The sequence below is a fragment of the Rattus norvegicus genome, chromosome 7, assembly GCF_021556685.1.
Source record: "Rattus norvegicus strain SHRSP/BbbUtx chromosome 7, alternate assembly SHRSP_T2T, whole genome shotgun sequence".
NCBI classification, from domain to species: domain Eukaryota; kingdom Metazoa; phylum Chordata; class Mammalia; order Rodentia; family Muridae; genus Rattus; species Rattus norvegicus.
In genome coordinates, this window is record NC_141540.1 from 129,739,948 (window position 1) to 129,759,863 (window position 19,916).

General features: G+C 51.2%; 2 protein-coding genes across 4 annotated transcripts in view; one reads left to right on the forward strand and one right to left on the reverse strand.

The window, feature by feature from the left end:
- Selenoo (selenoprotein O) lies at positions 1-10,862 on the forward strand. Its single transcript, NM_001085485.1, is given in 9 exon segments — positions 1-665; positions 3,709-3,912; positions 5,009-5,195; positions 6,458-6,588; positions 7,206-7,483; positions 9,104-9,248; positions 9,797-9,982; positions 10,107-10,263; positions 10,352-10,862. Coding segments are annotated over 9 exon segments (2,001 nt in total). The 5' UTR covers positions 1-108; the 3' UTR covers positions 10,508-10,862.
- Tubgcp6 (tubulin gamma complex component 6) overlaps positions 9,591-19,916 on the reverse strand; it is a 21,567-nt gene continuing 11,241 nt past the window's right edge. The window contains 19 exon segments of one of the 3 annotated variants that reach the window (NM_001108748.2): positions 9,742-10,985; positions 11,067-11,266; positions 11,353-11,566; positions 11,889-12,021; positions 12,100-12,294; positions 12,517-12,658; positions 12,733-12,901; positions 12,983-13,136; positions 13,276-13,334; positions 13,552-14,023; positions 14,105-15,091; positions 15,276-15,347; positions 15,589-15,727; positions 17,129-17,244; positions 17,351-17,439; positions 17,528-17,609; positions 18,551-18,700; positions 19,077-19,216; positions 19,687-19,778. In NM_001108748.2, the coding sequence (NP_001102218.2) occupies positions 10,894-10,985; positions 11,067-11,266; positions 11,353-11,566; positions 11,889-12,021; positions 12,100-12,294; positions 12,517-12,658; positions 12,733-12,901; positions 12,983-13,136; positions 13,276-13,334; positions 13,552-14,023; positions 14,105-15,091; positions 15,276-15,347; positions 15,589-15,727; positions 17,129-17,244; positions 17,351-17,439; positions 17,528-17,609; positions 18,551-18,700; positions 19,077-19,216; positions 19,687-19,778 (3,697 nt within the window). In that variant the 3' untranslated portion in view covers positions 9,742-10,893. 3 annotated transcript variants of the gene reach the window in all.

Genomic DNA, 19,916 nt, shown 5'->3' on the forward strand with positions numbered 1-19,916 from the left:
GAGAGGCAACCAATCAGAACCAAGCTTCTGGGCATGCCTCCCACCAACCCATAATTGGGCGGAGGTAAACTTCCGGTCGGGGTGAGCGGGCTTCCGGCGACGCGGCGAATGGCCTCTTTCAGGGCCGCGTTCGGGGCCTCGCTCGCGGTTGCCCGAACCCGGCCACAGTGTGTCGGCCTCGAGCTTCAGTCGTCCGCGCCCTGGTCCGCCTGGGCTGCTGCCATGGAGCCCACGCCGCGTTGGCTGGCGAGGCTGCGCTTCGACAACCGTGCCCTGCGTGCGCTGCCGGTAGAGACGCCACCGCCCGGGCCGGAGGACTCCTTGTCCACCCCGCGTCCGGTGCCGGGAGCCTGCTTCAGCCGTGCACGGCCGGCCCCGCTGCGGCAGCCACGTCTAGTGGCGCTGTCAGAGCCCGCACTGGCGCTGCTGGGGCTCGAGGTCAGCGAGGAGGCGGAGGTCGAGGCCGAAGCTGCGCTCTTCTTCAGCGGCAATGCGCTGCTGCCGGGCACCGAGCCCGCCGCGCACTGCTACTGTGGACACCAGTTCGGTCAGTTCGCTGGGCAGTTGGGCGACGGTGCCGCCATGTACCTGGGCGAGGTGTGCACAGCGGCCGGCGAGCGCTGGGAGCTGCAGCTCAAAGGCGCCGGCCCCACGGCCTTCTCCAGGTGCGGAAGTCCCGGGAGTTCCCAAGCGATATACCCCTCTGCGCGCGTGGGGAAAAGGAAAGGTGCTCAGTGGCGTTTTTGCCCTTGTTGGGGCAGCTGAACGCCCAGAAAAGCTCCGTGAAGGGATTAGGACCTAGGCGGAGCGTCTTTGCAAAGGATTTTGTGGAGGAAGGCAAAGAAGCAGGCAGGAAGTGCCGGTTGGCAAGATGGAGAAAACACGAAGTTAGGGCCTGGGCTTACTTTCTAGCTGACACTCAGAGAGATCTCCATCTACCAGTTCTGTCAGGTGGAGGGGAACACACTTCTAATGGCTCTCCGTTGTGTTTTCCTAAACACACCGCGGACTTTGGAGCCAGTTCCAGGAACGATACTGTTTGCTGAACATCTTGCCCAGAGACTGGTTTTTCAGAAGCAATGTGTTCAACTGGTGTCCAGGCCTATTTTCTGGAACCATACTTAAGCAGTATGCTTCCTCAACTTGCCCAACCTCTAGAAGACCCTTTTTATGCACCGTCTAGGGACTCGGGACACAATCTGTTCCCGTACCCACCTTCTCTGTGACCATTCTCCCAAGCCTGCCAGGCGTGTGTGTGTGTGTGTGTGTGTGTGTGTGTGTGTAGTTCTCAGGTTCCAGTGGGGAGTATCACAAGTGTCTAAGACGGCCCTGGATCCAAAACCATACAGGCCCAAAGGAACAACCTTCCTCTTCCTCATCCTCAATTTTTTGTACATTGGTGTTTTGTCTGCATTTGTGAGAGAGTTGGATCCCCTGGAACAGGAATTACAATTGTGAGCTGCCATGTGGGTGCTGGGAATTGAACCTGGGTCCTATAAAAGAGTAGCCAGTGCTCTTAGCCACTGAGCCATTTCTCTAGCCCCAAGGAACTCTTTTTTTTTTTTTAATTTATATATATATATATATATATATATATATATATGTGTGTGTGTGTGTGTGTGTGTGTGTATATATGTATATGTATGTATGTAAGTACACTGTGGCTGTCTTCAGACACAGCAAAAGAGGGCATCGGATCCCATTACAGATGGTTGTGAGCCATCATGTGGCTACTGGGAATTGAACTCAGGACCTCTGGAAGAGGAGTCAGTGCTGAGCCATCTGTCCAGCCCAAGCAACTTAACTAAGTCCTGCCACCCAGGTACAGACAGCACTTAGGGGACTCTGTTTTACACTACATGATTTATATTGTTTAGATGCTGGTTAGATGACTAAAAAACAGTACGTTTGGCTTCTCATCCTTCTGCTAGCCACTAACATGCCAACCATGACATGTTGCCGCCAAGCTGTCTTCATTTCTCAGAATAGTTCTTCTTTATCTTCCCACCCCCGAGCCAAACTTATGGTCTTATCTGGCACCCTGCTGCTCACCTGGACCAACCTTCTCAGAGGCTCTTGGAAAGGAGCAGATGCCATACATTCCAGAGCTCATTTTGTGAGCAGCCTTAAACTTGCATTTTGATAATTTATGTTCACCAGTTACCAAAGGAAAAGAAAAAAATCCTTGTTAGGATAATTTGTTATTGAAAGGCTTTCTTATATTTAAATATCTTGGTGCTAAGAATCAAATCCAGAGTCTCATTTGTCCTAGGCTACTACTGAACCACATATCCAGCAGTGAAAGGTGCTTTTTTAAAAATGTCATATGCATCAGTGATTTGCCTGCATGTGTGTGTGTGAAGATGTCTGTTCCCTGGAACTGGAGTTACAGTTGTGAGCTGCTGTGTGGGTGCTGGGAATTGAACCCGAGTCCTATTACACACAGCAGTGCTCTTGACCGATGGGCCATCTTCTCCAGCCCAAACAGTGCTTTTTATAATTCTTGAGTTATTCTTAGTTGATCAGCTAAAATGTGTGCTTGAAGTCAGGGATCCCTTTGACCCTTGCTTAGGTCTCATCCTTGCGTGTATGTCAGGGTCTCTCATCTCAACACTGTGCCAAGATTTGAGGCTGGGGTTGGAGGTGGTTGTAGAGCCCTGAGATGGGTAAGTGGATTCTGCTCTTAACGAGACTCCAGCCAGGTTAGCATAGACTATGTTGTGCTGTTTTCGAGACAGGGGCTTTCTACATAGCCCTGGCTGTCCTTGAACTTGCCATGTAGGCCTTGAACTTACAGAGATCCATCTACCTCTGCCTCCCAAGTGCTGGAATTAAGCACACATGCCTCCACACCAAGCTTGGTCTTAAACTTTTGATCTTTCTGTCTTCCATGTACTGGGATTACCAGGCTGTATGTAAGCAGCGTGCTCCATGAGTTCGGTCAGTTCCAGGCAAGGTCCTCTATCGGTTCGGGTACCTAAGACATTATTACTCCTGCAAGGAGGAGCTATGGATACAGCCTGGCCAGGTAGCCACTGTGCTGGGCATCCAATGTTATACCATATTCTGCTAAAAACAAAACAGGTCCAGTGCATAGGAAGAATTCAAATACAAAAACTACCCATAAAATGTAGATTTCTTTTGGGGATTTAGCTCAGTGGTAGAGCGCTTGCCTAGCAAGCACAAGGCCCTGAGTTCAGTCCCCAGCTCCGGAAAAAAAAAAAAAAAGAAAAGAAAAGAAAAGAAAAAATGTAGATTTCTTGCTTTATCTTGTTCTCTAGGTCCCTGTGACTGGTGGCTCAGACCTTACTGAGTCTACCAGCCAGACATAGGCATGTGGTCATGTAATTTTGTTTCCTTTAGGGTTGTGACACGTGCAGCATGTCCAGGAACTGCTTGTCACAGCACTACCCACTGTGTTCCCCTTTGGGTTTGAACAGCCTGTGTGCTCTGAGAACCGACGGTGTCTCCTTACTGCAGATAGTGCTGGTGGGCATGCTGCATTAATTGCTATAGGAATTTTGTACAACACCTGTGAGGACAAAACTGCAGCCTTAAGGGAGTGAGGGTAGGGGGGACTTGAGGAGGGACAGGGAAAGTGTCTCTTCACCTGGCCTTAGTCATGTGATGGATACACCAAAGCTCTTGGGAAACTTGGTACAGAATAACCTCTTCCTGACCAGCCCCTTGGCCTGTGTTTGGTTTCAGACAAGCTGATGGTCGCAAAGTCCTGCGGTCAAGCATCCGTGAGTTCCTGTGCAGCGAAGCCATGTTTCACCTGGGGATCCCCACCACGAGGGCCGGGGCCTGCGTTACGTCTGAGTCTACAGTGATGCGAGACGTGTTCTATGATGGTAATCCAAAATATGAAAAGTGCACGGTTGTGTTGCGTATAGCTCCCACTTTCATAAGGTAATGCTGGGGGCCATGAGGCCTGTCTACATGCACTTGCTCACAGATCAGACAAGGTCCATGCTTGTGCAGTCAGAATGTTGAGCCAGCTCCTAAACAAGCAGCAGCACCTGGCTGTGATCAGGAGTTAGCCCCAGATGCTTCCTAATGCCCCTTGACTAAGAACTACCTAGAATTTCCAAAAGGAAATGGCTTCATTAGTGTCACCATAAGTGGGCTCCTGTAGCCTTTTTCTTAATCATGCAGTGACTAGCTCATTAGCCTGGTCCTTTCTGCACGCTCCTTCCTGTCTTGTCATCACCTTAGCTTAGTGTCTAGCCCTGCAGGGGCTGTGTGAACAAGGAGGTGGCTGGTGTGACCCTAGGAGTCCCCATCCTGTGCACCCAGGCTAGTCTGCCATCAGGTACTCACCACTCACACCACACATGGCCAGCAAGAATGGAAAGGGGTCAAAAATGGTAACTGCTGCACTGTAGAGGCCCTTTCCCCTGACCCAGGTGACTTTAGAGGTCATCGGGTGCCTTTGTACAGCATCGATAGCACCACTGCCCTCTGCCCTCTGATGATTGCCAGCATCAACCCAGTTACAGTTTTTAAAATATGTCAGCTGGATGTGGTGGTGCACACCTTTAGTCCCAGCACTCGGGAGGCAGGGGCAGGTGGATCTCTGAATTTGAGGCCAGCCTGGTCTACAGAGTGAGTTCAAGAACAGCCAGGGCTACAGAGAAACCCTGTCTCAAAAGAAAAGGCTCCATTCATGACTGATGTCCCTTGTGGGATGGCCAACTTGCTGGGACACTGACACTTGTACATACTTCCTGTGGTAGAGCCAGCCTTGGTTGTCCTCACAATGTGTGGAGTATACACAATCCTGTGTGGAGTTGGAGCTGGCAGAGTAGACAATCATGGTGGTTTCTTGGCCTGATGACTCTCCCAACATCTGGAAACTGGAGGCTGACAGTTGGCCAAATTGAATCCTGTCTGTCACTCAGATCTGGCAATGCTCTCCCATTCTCTGGCCTACAGTCTTGTGGCCATGGTGATTTTCTTTTCCTCACAAGGTGTGATCCATTGAACACTGGGGTCTTTCCTGCAGATTCGGCTCCTTTGAAATTTTTAAGCCTCCTGATGAGCTCACAGGGCGTGCAGGCCCTAGTGTAGGACGAAATGATATCCGAGTGCAGATGCTTGACTATGTCATCAGCTCTTTCTACCCTGAAATCCAGGCTGCCCACACCTGCGACACAGACAACATACAGAGGAACGCTGCCTTTTTCAGAGAGGTAGGCAGAGGTTCCCCACTGGCCATGGGTTGAGTTCGCCTTGCAAATATAATCACGATGACCAGGGACAAAGGGTTTTATCAGGTGTCCCTGAACTTTTCTGTTCCTTGTTCCTACATCCAGGGCCCATGATCTCCCACAGCCGCATGACCTGGGCAGCCTGGAGGTACTTAGGGGCTTTGTTGTTTTCAGACAGTTTTACTTAGTAGCATTGGAACTTCTATATGTAGACCAGGCTGGCTTCAGACTCAAAGATCTACCTGCCTCTGCCTCCTGAGTGTTGGAATTAAAGGTGTGTGTCACTAAGACACCGCGGTGCTGAGTGGGCTAGTCTTAGAAGGAAGGATACACAGACAGAAGCACTGTTGAATGTGGGTCAGTGACCTTAACCCAGCATACTCACCTGCTATCTCAACTTGGGGGGAAAAGAGCTGTGGACTTCCCCAGCAAGAGCTAGCCCTGTTTCTGTGTGGCTTGTATTCTAATACACGTGACTGCTGCTGGTCAGCAGACTATCCCAAGCACATGTCCATGCGGTTGCACATGGGTCCACACCAGGTTACTCCTATTTCCCACCTCTGGCCCCAGGGGCTGAAGATGTGGTGTGACAGCAGCCACGGAGCAGGAGGAACTGAGGCTGAGCTCTATGCTCGCACACAGAAACAGATGGGTGATCTGGTCAGCATACACCATCCCTGTAAGCTTCTGCTTTACAACTATACTACCTGGTCCCTGGGAGCTCCTATGCTCCTTATGAGGTGAGGCACAAAAGGCCACTTGCTTGGGCAGTGGGAGCTGTGATTCAGTTCTGTACTTGGGACTCCTGTTCTCCAGGCTACACTGGGACCTTATGTTCAGGGGCTGTCTCTGGTTGGGTCACTGGATGAGCAGTTGTTGGCATTACCCTGTATCTCCCAGGATGGAGATAGACTAGCAGGTCTTAGGAAATATCATTCTGGACCAGGCTGCCTAACAGTGTGATGTTCCCCCAATATTGTTATCAGGTCTTCTTCCTGGGACTTAAGTCTGTGTTGCTGGTTTTTATGGCTTACCCAAAATTAGTAGTGTTGAAAAGAATAGTGGTAGAAATGGGACTTAAGCCAACTCACCCAAAACATATTCTGAAACACTGAGTGGTGAAGGGATCTCAGAGGGCCCTGCACTGAGGACCACTTACAGAAAGTCCACTGGAATCCAGGAGGTGCACTGGGGTGTTCTGGCCTGAGTAAGGGCAGGTGGGCAGCAGCTCTGCTCTGCTCTAGGTGACAAGGCGAACAGCACGGATGGTGGCTGAATGGCAGTGTGTCGGCTTTTGCCATGGAGTGCTCAACACTGACAACATGAGCATCGTGGGCCTCACGATCGACTATGGACCCTTTGGCTTCCTGGATAGGTAATGCCCCCAGGGTTGGAAGTGATGAACCTTCTGCTTGTTGGCCACCTAGGAACTGGTCCCTGTGAGGGACAAATAACCAACAGCAGGGGGTCATGGGTATGGGAGAGGAACAGGGAAAAGTGGGGTCTGTGTGGTGCTTGTGTCTCTTTTTAATGTTTTCTTCTCAGCAGCGTCTGGTCAGCCAACCCTACAAGCAGAAATCAAGTTTGTTTTGGAACTTATCATGTAATCCGGGCTGGTCTTGAACTTGTGATCCACTTGCCCCAAGCTCCCTGATTTGATAGGTTTATAGGAGCACGCTATCATACTTTGCCTCCCGGAGTATTTTGAACAAAAAAGTGACCTTTTAGCAAGTTAGAACAAGTCCCTCCCCTGCCAGGCTCTAAATGGATTAAAGAAGTGGGGTGGGGTGATGGCATGGAGGAGAGAGGACTCTACCTGGCCTAAGGCAGTCTGGGTCTCAAGCAGTTTCCTCCCTGGCCTCAAGGCAGAACTGTTATGTAGGCAAAAGCCACTCTAAAACACAGCGACGGTGTTGCCACAGGGGAGGTCACCAGCCCTCCTGCAGCCTGCTTTCTCTACTCATCCTCTGATAGCACTTCTTTGTGTGGCAGGTATGACCCTGACCATGTGTGTAACGCCTCTGACAATGCTGGGCGCTACACATACAGTAAGCAGCCGCAGGTGTGCAGGTGGAACCTGCAGAAACTAGCTGAAGCCCTGGAGCCTGAGCTGCCGCTTGTGCTAGCTGAGGCCATTCTCAAAGAGGAGTTTGACACAGAGTTCCAAAGGCACTATCTACAGAAGATGCGTAAGAAGCTGGGCCTTGTTCGCGTGGAGAAGGAAGATGAGACACTTGTGGCCAAACTTCTAGAGACTATGCATCAGACTGGTAAGCCACAGAACCCTGTCACTGTGGGAAAAGACTTAGTGTTCCCCCTGTCATTTCTAGGTGTATAACTCAGTGGCACTGAAGGCAGTCCCAGTTCCCCAATTGAAATTCTGACTGCTCTAAATACTCTCCATCTACCTCCCCCAGTGCCACCATTCTGATTTCTGTGACTCTGACCACTCTAGGAACCTCAGTAGAGAAACTCCATAGGATTCATGTGTGACTGGCTTATTTCACTACCCAGAGGATTCCTAGGTCCTTCCATGTTGTAACATGTGTCTGAATTTAACTCTTTTAATACTGACTATCTAGTTCATAGTAGCCCCTCAGGGTTTTTAACTCTTACCTACAGTGCTACTTTGAACTGTGCACAGTTACAGTCTGGTTTGAGCCCTGCTTTCAGTCCTTACAGCACAGAGTTAACAGGATTACTAGGTCATTTTCCAGCTTCCCTCTGACCGCTCTGGATTCAGCACTGTATTGAGTAAAGTAGCTAACATGAGAATCCGTGCATGGTTTGTTCCTGGAGACAATATAGCCCAGGCTGGCCTTGAACTTGTGCTCTTCCTCCTGAAGGCTGGGATTACATGCCCAGCTTGGTTTTTGCCTGTGTTAGCATGACTGCCTCAGCCGCTTCCTCATGAGGTAGGGTCTCCAGGTGGCTCTGGTTGTTCTAGAACTCAGCATACACCAAACTGGCACTGAGCTCAGAGATCGGCCTGCTGCTAGCATTAAGGGCACGAACTATACTGCCGGAGCCGCTTTAGATCCTGTTTGCATGGATGTTTTTCTCTCTTCATTTCCCACACTCAGATCTAAAGCAGGCCTTTCAGAGACAGCAGTAAGGCTGAATCACAGATTTTTTTCCACCTGTCAACCTGCTTCTCCATTGCTGGTGGACAGAATCCATTTACAGCAGTCACAATTCCTGACAAGTCTGCTTTTTGTAAGCTGTTTGGTTTGGTTTTATTTTTTTGTTTTTCAAGACCAGGCTGGCCTTGAAATTCAAAGATCCAGCTGCCCCTGCTGCCCAAGTACTAAAGGGGAGTACCACCACCGCTAAGAATGAGGCTGGGCTGTAGTGACACACTTCTTTAATCCCAGCTCTTGGGAGGCAGGAGCAAATACATCTCTGTAAGGTCAAGGCCATCCTGGTGTACAAAGCAGGCCAACCAGGGCTACCCAAAGAAACCCTGTCTTATAACAACCAAAAGAAAAGAAAAAGTCATTGTGTACACACTACAGTATACATTGTAGAGCTATAGGGGCAGAAGGACAACTTGCAAAGAACTCAGTTTTCATGATGTGTGTCTTGGAGATGAAGCCTGGGCCAGTACATGTGGCATCAAGCACCACACCCATCACGCAAACTCACCCGCCCTCGTTTGCGTTCCCTCCTATATACTTACTGCTCAGGAGGTGCACTGAGGATGGTTGCCAAGTCAAGCTAGTAAGAGCCACAGTGTATCACGGATGTGTCCAGAGGCCCTGGGCAGGCACTGTGACCAAGGGTCCAGTGTCAGTCCGTTTTCCAGGTGACCTACAAGGACCATCTAGGGGATGGGTGGGAGGAGTAGGGGCCAGCACGTGCCCCTGGTGCCTGAGCAGCTCACTTTTTAGGCGCTGACTTCACTAACACCTTCTGTGTTCTGAGCTCCTTCCCGGCTGAACCGTCAGACACAGCAGAGTTCCTGACCCAGCTGACCTCCCAGTGTGCCTCTCTGGAAGAGCTAAAGCTTGCCTTCAGACCCCAGATGGATCCCCGGTAAGTACATCCTCACAGTTGGTTTTCAGAAGGGGAGCAGCAGGGAGATTGGAGACTGCCAGTCAGAGTGCTCCCCAAGTGCACCTGGGGCCCTTGGCAGCTACTCCCTTCCTGGGCATGAAATGCAGTAAGGTCACATTTCTACAGCATTGAGGACCAGGACACTAACAAAAAGAAAGCAGGGCATAGGTGGACTGGAATGGAGATGGAAGCAGACAGTGCCTTCCCACACTCACTATAGCCTACAGGGTGTGCACACTATGTCCAGTGTGCTGCATTCATCTAAGAAGGGATATGGGAAATGATGGCTTACAGGCTTTCAAATAACAACCCAGAGGCTGGTTATGAAAAAGGAATTTAGTAGGGAATGGAGCAGTAACCATCAAGAGGAACTGGCACTTGAGATTTGTAGAAACATACCTAGGAGAGATGGTCCCCTGACCTAACTAATTTCCGGGTAGGTGTGTAGGAATTTGGGAAGTTGCCTCAGCACCTGAGTCATGTGCTGCCCCTAGCTGAGGCACTTCCCCGGCCACCCCTCCCTGCAGGCAGCTCTCTATGATGCTGATGCTGGCACAGTCGAACCCACAGCTCTTTGCACTCATTGGCACTCAAGCAAATGTCACAAAGGAGCTGGAACGTGTGGAGCATCAGTCACGGCTGGAACAGCTGAGCCCCTCTGAACTGCAGAGCAAGAACAGAGACCACTGGGAAACCTGGCTACAGGAATACAGGTAGGCAGCCCTCAGGGTCATCTGTACTGGCTTCTTGATACAATGGCCATCTTACAAGGTGGCTGCAGATGGCCCCGAATTGGGGGCATGGCACATGCTGTTCTTTGGAAAAATTTGATTCCAGAGAGCGTCTGGACAAGGAGAAGGAGGGTGTCGGAGACATTGCTGCCTGGCAGGCAGAACGTGTACGCATCATGCATGCCAACAACCCCAAGTACGTCCTAAGGAACTATATTGCACAGAAAGCCATTGAAGCTGCAGAAAATGGAGACTTTTCAGAGGCAAGCGCACACCTGTGCCTATTACCCTTCCTGTCATGGACATGCCATTAAATACGCTCCTCACCGAGTTTTCTCACCTATCCTCTAGGTGCGACGTGTCCTGAAGCTGCTAGAGTCTCCTTACCACAGTGAAGAGGAGGCCACAGGCCCTGAGGCAGTGGCGAGGACCACTGACGAGCAGTCTTCCTACAGTAGCAGGCCTCCACTCTGGGCAGCAGAACTCTGCGTAACATGATCCTCATAAAGGCCTCGGTGGCTCCACATGTCTGGAGTCTCCCGAGGCCTCCCCAGTGCTGCTGAGCTGCTGAGACCACTGGGATGCCTGTCCTCACGGTCTCTCCATGACGGCAGAGGTCTCCAGTCAAAACCTGACCCATCTCTGTCTGATACTACCTTAGCAGTACTGCCCTGGTCTAGCATTCAAGATGCCCCCAGCACACAGTGCTTCATGCTAGGATATCAGTCCCATGTTTAAGTAATGCAAACAGGCCTAAGTAAGCCTTGTGACCTGCTTGTGCATCTTGCCCAAAGGGCAGGGGCTGGGCCTCACACCTGTTGAATCTCCCAGGGCTCTAAATAAAGCAGCTTCCTCAGGTCTATCTCTGTCCACTGCCATGGTCCTGTCTGTCCTCAGGAGTCCTGGTAGTAGTTGTTGAAGTTGATCCGAAGCAAAAAGTCTTCCAGGTGGGGCTGATAGCCTCTGTTCACCAGCTTGGTCACTACTGGAGAGGCATTCAACTCTCAGGCTCCTGCCTGCCCTGTGCCTGGCCACCCCAGCAGCCCAGCCCAAAAGGAGGGCTTACCTTTGAAGAGGAAGTGGGAGTAGTACTTGAAGGTGCTGTAGGACTGCTGCATGAGTGGGAAGTTGGGGTGCTCGGCACCACGGGGGCCGGTAGCCGGGCCCCAGTTCTGAGAGATGAGCTGGCTTCGGAACTTGAGCACCAGGCTGAAGATGCTATGGATGATGTTCATGACGGGTGCTGCCTTCTCGGTCAGTAGGCCCCTAGGGAAGGGTAGAGCTGCTGGTGGCCTGCCCAGTCTGACCATGACACACCCAAGTCCAGGTGCCTGCCTGCCTGCCTGACTCACCTGAAAACAGCCCTGTGTAGGTACTCGGCATGGGCCCGCTGAATCTCCTCCAGGTCGCCCACCACAGCTAGACGGGCTCTGAACTCACACCAGCTGACGTGCAGGATCTGGTTAGCAATGTAGCCCTGGATGACTTTCACAAAATGCTGCATCTCATGCTTAAACAGCTGCAGCTGTCGGAACTGCACTGAGCCAGCTGTGTGGCTCACTAGGGCTAGGGAAGAACAAAGAGCTTAAGCTGCAGCCTGAAGCCACATATATAGGTAGGATTCACCACATATATAGGTAGGATTCACCACATATATAGGTAGGATTCACCACATATATAGGTAGGATTCACCACATATATAGGTAGGATTCACCACATATATAGGTAGGATTCACCACATATATAGGTAGGATTCACCACATATATAGGTAGGATTCACCACATATATAGGTAGGATTCACCACATATATAGGTAGGATTCACCACATATATAGGTAGGATTCACCACATATATAGGTAGGATTCACTTGGCCAGGCCAGGCCTCACCTGTGCGCTTGAGGTGGAAGCAGATGTCTTTGAGTGTCCACATCATGAGCTTCAACTGCAACAGGAAGGAGAAGATCCCACTGTACTTGTTCAGGCAGCTCTCGGTGATAACAATGTTGAGGGGCCAGTCGACCTGTTCAGGAAGCCCTACTTAGTATATACAACTTTAGGATACACCTCCCCTATACACCCATGGCAGGACACTGCTGACCTTGTACCTGAGCTCCAGGCAGCTCAGCACATCTGGGGCATTAGGGGCAAACACCTCAGGCAGGTACTTGAGGGCAAAAGACAGGTTGGTAGCATGTGGGGTGTCCCCGTGGAGGCTATACTGCAGTGCCTTGCTCAGGATGCTGTTAAGGACCAGTGGGTTGAGCAGCTCTCCAGGCGTCTGCCCAGCCCCTAGCTAAAGAAGTCAAAAGAAAATGTTTCAAAGAGTCCCAGGTTTGGGCCCTGCCCCTCCCTACTTGTCCAGCAACCCATGTTCTGCCTGAGCAGCACTGTGTCACCATGTTGCTAGGGACTATGACATGTTTGGGTAGGTCTGAGGCCAGGAGCCAGCCACATCCTACCCACAACACCTCTACTGGCCAACCTGATCCCAACTGCATGTCTTGGAACTAACTACCTTCTCAAAAAGCAGGTCACTGAGGGACTGAGCGAACTCTCCATCCTCCATCAGCAGGAAATGCCGCAGTGCCTCAAAGTGTGTCTCCAGGTGCAGCTCCACAAAGAAGTAGTCGACGGCAGCTTTGTTGACCAAGCTGACACTGGTGAGGGAGAGCTGGAGTTAGGGTGGAGGCAGGAGAGCAGGCTGCTGCAGTTGGGCAGTGGAGGCACTCACTGGGCAGCCAAAGGAGCCATGAGGGAGCGCTTCATAAGCACAGGCAACGTCAGCAGCTCACTCAGCTGCACTGCACTCTCATCCACTGCTGACTGCACTTGGGGGTCAACAGGGAAGGCGAAGGCCCGGGGAAGCATGTGGTGTACCAAGTGAGCCATGGGAGGTTCCGCTGTGGGAAACAAGACTGGAGCTCAGGGACACTGCCCAGAGCGTCCCAGCTCCACCTGCCCACTGTGCCCTGCCCACTCACACATGGACTCGTAGCTGTCCGGGTACTGCTCCAGGCGGTACAGTTTCATGAGATCTGCCAAATAGGCTTGCTCCTTGCCCCAGCGTCTGGCCTCCTCCGCTTCTGTGCTTGGTACCTCCTCACTAGGACCTGGGCTACTGGGGAGTGTGTCTTCCTAAAAAGAAGCCAGCCTCAAAGAACTGCATCCTTACACAGTACACTACTCTCCCCTCTCCTCCCCCACTTTGCTTGTGCTGAAAAGGAAATAGGCAAATGGAAACCATGTGGTGACGTTTCATGCGTACTCCCCTAACCTGTGGGCTTGAAGGTAAACATGGAGAAAGGTCTTCAGCATCCCTATTCCTCCTTGGGCCTAAATAAACAGAAAATAATGGGGAAGAGGGCCATTAGTAGCCAGTGTCTGCTTGAAGAGACCTAGTGAGACTGGTCCAGAGAATCCCTCCAGCCCCCCATCCCCACCCTCAACAGCAACTCGATCCAGGCTAACAGACAAGGATCACAGAGGACAGAGTGACACTGCCTCTCCTGTATGCCACCGTCCCACCCTGACCAGCACTGCCCACTCTGACCTTTCTCTTCAGGGATGCCATTTCCCAGCATGCTAGGCTCAGTCACAAGGGTCTTGGTCTGGAGGCTACCTTCCTCTGTACTGCCAAGGCTCAAACAGATGGTAGGCTTCATTTCTTCAGGTAGTTGAGGCTCACATTCTTGAGCAGGGCTCTGTGCTTCCACACAAAGGACTGTCTGAGACACATGATCAGGGGGACACTGATGGGACTTGAGGTCAGGCTCAGCTTCTGGGAAGGGCTCCTCCAGAATCAAGGGAGGCTGAACATGTCCATGTGGCTGAAGATCCACATCTGACACATTCTCCCCAATCCTAATACTGGCCTCTGACACATGTCCGTGGACATTCCACCGTGGCCGAGAAGGAGCCACGTCTGACACATTCTCCCCAACCTTGATGCTGGCATCTGACACATGTCCGTGGACATTCCACCGTGGCCGAGAAGGAGCCACGTCTGACACATTCTCCCCAACCTTGATGCTGGCATCTGACACATGTCCGTGGACATTCCACCGTGGCCGAGAAGGAGCCACGTCTGACACATTCTCCCCAACCTTGATGCTGGCATCTGACACATGTCCGTGGACATTCCACCGTGGCCGAGAAGGAGCCACTTCTGACACATTCTCCCCAACCTTGATGCTGGCATCGGACACATGTCCGTGGACATTCCACCGTGGCCGAGAAGGAGCCACGTCTGACACATTCTCCCCAACCTTGATGCTGGCATCTGACACATGTCCGTGGACATTCCACCGTGGCCGAGAAGGAGCCACGTCCGACACATTCTCCCCAACTCCAATGTTGGCCTCTGACACATGTCCATGGATATTCCACCGTGGCCGAGGAAGAGCCACGTCTGACATATAATCTCCCACCTTGATGTTGGCATCTGACACGTGTCTGGAAATGCTAAGTTGCTGGCAAGGAGCCATTCCAGAAGCATGGCTCTCTGTAGCGACAGTAGTCTCTGACATGTGTTCAAGGAGCTGGCCCACAGGCTGGAGGCTGCCCTCCGCAGGAGTGACATGACTGAGTGGATGTAGGCAAGGCAAAGTCTCTTGCATGTCATGGATACATGAATCTGGTTTTGTGGGCATATCCCGCAGTAGATGCTGTTTTTCACTGTCTACACTATTCTGAACATCCCGGAAGGGTCCCGGTAAAGGGGGGGTAGCCATAGCTGGCCTCAGTATGGTATTGAAATCATACTCTGACTGGGTAGGCTGCAGGCCACCTGCTGTGAGTGCCGGTCCAGGGGTTATAGGGGATAGGTCTGAGCAGATGCTCTGCAGAGCCACCTCTAAGAAGGGAGCTCCAGTGTCACCCACAGGCTGTTCATCTCCAGAGCCCATGGGCAGAAAGTCTGTGATGCTGAGACCAGTTGAGAATGGCCCAGCTTCCTCTGCCTGTCCAGCCCCAGACTTGAGGACCGATGGTGTTGATGCACATGGTTGGTTTGAACAATCGCAGCGCAGTTCTGTGGACTCCAGATCACAGCTATGGCCTTCACCTTCATGCTCGGGACCGAGAGACGTGACCTGAAACACAGTGCAGACTGAACCCCTCCATCACTACCCCCGACTCCCCAGGCTGAGCTCAGCAACAGCGGTCAACACCAACTAAGTGCTGAGGAACCTAAGTACAACCAAGACAAAGCAGAGACAAAGACAAAGACAGTGCAGAGACCCAGCAGGAGTCCCAAGATCCTCTGGGGCTTATTACCTGAGAGCATGTGCTTGGGAGAACACTCAGTGGCTCCTGGGGCTGGTGAGCCTCCATGTCTCTCAGCATCTCCTGAAATTCAAGCCAACAGGAAAAGAGAAGCTCTGCAGAGAGACCAGCAGGGCTGGCACACACCACAGCCTTCACACAGCACCCCTCACCCATCACATATGCCATTACCCTGCTGCCCACTCACACTGTCCAGCTTTGGCAGGAAGCCTGAGCCGCAGCCAGTGCCATCTGTCCCTTATGCAACAAGAGGACAAGAGGACATGACTGGGTGCAAGAGCTGGCAGCTACCCTACGGCCATACCTGAATACACTTCTGGTCTTCCAGGAGAAAACGAAGTCGTGCACTTTCCAGCCGATGCCTCCGGATTCTCCACAGAGCCTTCTGCTCTCGACGAGCTGCCTCTGCAGACAACTTGCTATAGTGATCAACCAGCGCCTGCCTGAAGCCACATGCAGAGGACATGGTCACTACAACCACTCCCCGTGTTATCTCGTTGGCATATACTCAGGCTAGGATGGCTCTCCAAGTAGGCTCCCTCCCCAGACTCAGGTCCTCCATCTTCCCCACAACACACTGGGTTCCCAGGGAGGGCCTTGTTGCCCCTTAGGCTAAAAGGCTCCAATGGACAGATGCCCAAATGGGACTTGGCAACTGTCTGTAGGACAAACGATCAGAAGAAAACTGTACATTATACCCAGGGACAAGAGAATAAACAGTGGCTGAGGACCAGCCCTCTGGAACCAGGCCCCATTTTCTTCACTGGAAGTAGACATCTACCCATTCTGCCAATTCAAACTCAAGAGAACTGGAGACTGAAAAAAGGACCAAAACCAAAGCAAACCCAGGGATTCCAAGCCTCCAACTACTGGTCATCTAGGCCCAATTAGCCATCTCCAATTTGGTGGGTCATAAGTCAGAAACATGGTTGTCTATGCCTGGTTTTCCACTTATGAGAACAGTGTATCTACTCACATGTGTATGCACATATCTAGCACATGTAAGAGGCAGACCCCTCATTTGCTCTGTAAATAATATCTAAAGCTGTCCCAGCTGTGGGACACCATGCAGGATGTAGCCAGCCATTTTATAAAAGCCTCCCACTGAAACAATGACCTGTTTCCAGGGCAAGCTAATGACACAGAAGAAACAGGCTGGAGAACCATGTTAGATTAATGACCCATTACTCATCTGGGCAGGGACAGGTTTGAAATAAAAAGCAAACCATGGGTGTTTAAGATAAGCAAAAGCAGGTGTGGTGGCATATACCTGTAATCCTAGCACTAGGAAGGCTGAAACAGGAGGATTGTGGATTTAAAAGCCAGCTAGGCACACAGCAAGATCCTGAGGGTATGGTTCAATGCTAGAGTGCTTACTTACATGCATGCACAAGGTCCAAAGTTGGCTCCATAGCACCTCAGTAATAATATTATTATGGACTAATAATAAATAACATTAATAGATAGTCAAGACATCAAATACACTGTGTGTATCAGAACTGGATCTCTAACTCCTTAGGCCAGGACAGCACCTGGTCTAGCAGACTAGGAGTTCTGTCTTGACATATGCCTGGTTTTTCAGATTAAAAACTAAAGTAACGGGGTTGGGGATTTAGCTCAGTGGTAGAGCGCTTGCCTAGGAAGCGCAAGGCCCTGGGTTCTGTCCCCAGCTCCGGGGAAAAAAAAAAAAAAAAAACTAAAGTAACAAGTTAGGGCTGTTGCTCACTGGTAAAGGTTGCCTAGCAACCTTTGGGCCTCGATCCCTAGCAGCAGAGAGAATGACAGAAAACAACCATCACTAGGTTCAAACCAGCACCATGGCACCTGCAGCCACACAGCCCTACCTGGCCTTCCTCTCCAGTTCTTCCTCCAGGGCCTTTAGCCTCTTCTCCCGGGCACGGAGTTCATGGGCATAACTGAAGTCATCACCGAGCTCTTCTTGTCTGGCTGCCAGGCGTCTCTACATGACACACAGTCTCATCTGCCAAATCATGGGCTCCAGGAGCCAGACCACCTAGCACCCAGACCACCCAGAACCCAGACTACCCAGAACCCAGACCACCCACCTCCTGATCCTTCACAAACTGTTCCTTCAGTCGCTGAAACTGCTCTCGCTTCCGGGTGTCCAGAGCAATCTGTTCTGACATCTGCCGGTCTTCAAGAGAAGATGAGAGGCACATGCAGTGGTGAAGAGCCCAGCAGAGGCCCCAGCACAGAGAGGAAAGACCTGGGCCTGCACTCACCACTCAGCTCACTCAGGACCCTGGATGCTGCTTCCCGGGCATGGACAATTAGTTCTTGTTTTGCAATTTCCATACGTAGTTCCTAAAGACAATAAGCAAAACATCTTAACACCTTGCCCCTTCTCCTAGGATAGTGTGGAGACAAGTGGCCATCCAGAACAACGTGCTTCTGGTCACTGTTAACAGCAGATATCCTTCCCAGCCTCCACAGAATGCTCACAGGTGATGATGCTTCACCACAGGAAGGGAGGAGAGGGAGACCTCTGGCTTGGAAGAGTGACAGGTGTACCACAGATAAGTGAAGGGTTCGAGGGGCATTCCTGCTCCTGCATCTGTCCTTGCCTGGGTCTCTTCTGCTGCCCATTAGACACCAAGTCAAGAAAAAGCTCTTGAGATTGGCCCAGGCCAGTCACTAATTTCTCCTCCTGGAGTGTACTAGAGCATTAGGGTGCCGCTTCTAGCCACATACCCGGTGTGTGTAAAGGCTACTCAAGTAGAGGAATTTTAGGCCTTGCTGCCTAGAAATTCCAAATGGAGCCACCCATGTTGGTAAAACTTGCAGTACAGGCAAAGCTAACCCCCTGAAAAAAAAGCAAGGCCTCTGCCCTAGACAGCTGTCATCAGATTTGTTCCAAGTCTCCTTGGCACACAGCCAAGCAGCTTAGGGGTCATAACCTAGACATACTACCACGACAGAACACCAGAAAAACTGCTTTGCCTTACTGACTGCCTACATCCTGTCCTTTTTTTTTTTTCTTTTTTCCTTTTTTCTTTTTTTTTTGGAGCTGGGGACCGAACCCAGGGCCTTGCGCTTGCTAGGCAAGCGCTCTACCACTGAGCTAAATCCCCAACCCCCATCCTGTCCTTCTTGCTCCTCAGTCTGCCTGACTACCCACTAGGCACCAGGGGGTAGTTATCCACATTAGCACTGGCCCACCCTTGGGGTAAGGGAACTCCATCAGCCCAGAACCCCCAGAGGTGAAAGGAAGTACAGAGAAAGTCCAAAGTCCTGCATCCAAGTACCTTTTCCTCCTTGCTGATAGAACTATAACGTGCAACTCTCTCCATCCGCCCAACATAGACGGCACAGTCCTTCTCAATCTCCTTCAATTCCTCGAGAGAGAAGATCACGGAGATCCGAGGCACAGGGACATCAGACCAACAAAGGTAATGCTGCCCAAAGGAAGGGCTTCAGTGAGTACACAGCCAAGGCCAGAAACAAGAACCAAGCACTGCCTTGCTACTGAGTCTTCCGTGATGGATGCAGACAGCCATTTTTTTTTCCTTGAAAATTTTATTCCTAAACCTGGGAGCAGCTGAAACTGTTGATGGTTCCATAGAATAAGTACCCCAACAATGGAGATACCATGTGTGGGGCAACCTATAGTAGAGGGGGATCAGACACTGAGGAGCACCGTGCGATCGATCTCATCGATTACGCAGAAGACTATGGTAGCAAACAGGCTAGCACCAAGACTCAGTCCCTGGACAGACCTAGCCTCCCACAGTACACAAGCCCCTCCCTCCACAGACAGCAGGCGCCTCTCACCCGGGGACAGCAGAGCTTCAGTAGGTTGATGGTCTTTCCACAGACATACACATCGTGAGCAATGTGTTTCAAGAACACAGGAACACAGTCCTCTACCTCTTTGGAAATGAGCACGTAGCCATGGGTCCAGTAAAACTTGTCTGGACAGAACAGATAGAAAATGATGATCTGCAGTTATAATAGCCTGACCCCAGGCAGAGGGCACTGATAAGTTCCTTCTCTGTCAGTGAAATGAGCCAATTCAAGCCAGATCAGATTATATTACATGCAGGATTATTGGGAAGTTGCTCTCAGGTAGGTGAGTTCCCAAGGATGAAGGTCAGAGCAGTCATTATGAGGAGGAAAAGAGGGGCAAGGGGGAAGAGAAAGAAAGAGCACATGCAGAGAGAGAAGGGGATGGGGAGACTAAAATGTCTGGATTGTAGAAGGAAAAACCTCTGGGGGAAGAGCAGCCCAGGCCGAGCTGGAAAGTTCAGGGTGTGCTAGGTAAGAACTGAGGGATGCTGGGAGCCTGGAGACCAGGTCCACTTTGATATGCAGACTATATACTCAGTCCTTGTCATGGGGTCCAAAACCTGACAGGCACAGCCTAGCAGTCGTGGGTACTTACCTCTGAAGCTAAGGTACTCGTGGTTAACTTGGATCATGAACTCCCCATAAACATCTCTGAAGACACCACTGTACACCCAATCATGGATGAACCTTCGGAGTAATGGAACGAGGATGGTGTGGGTGGTTTGGGGATGTATGGGAAAGAGGAGAGCTAGGCAAGTGTGGAGTGCTGCTAGGTAGGTGTGGCCAGTCCCCAGAGTAGAGTGAGATACTGCCGGCTGTGAGTGT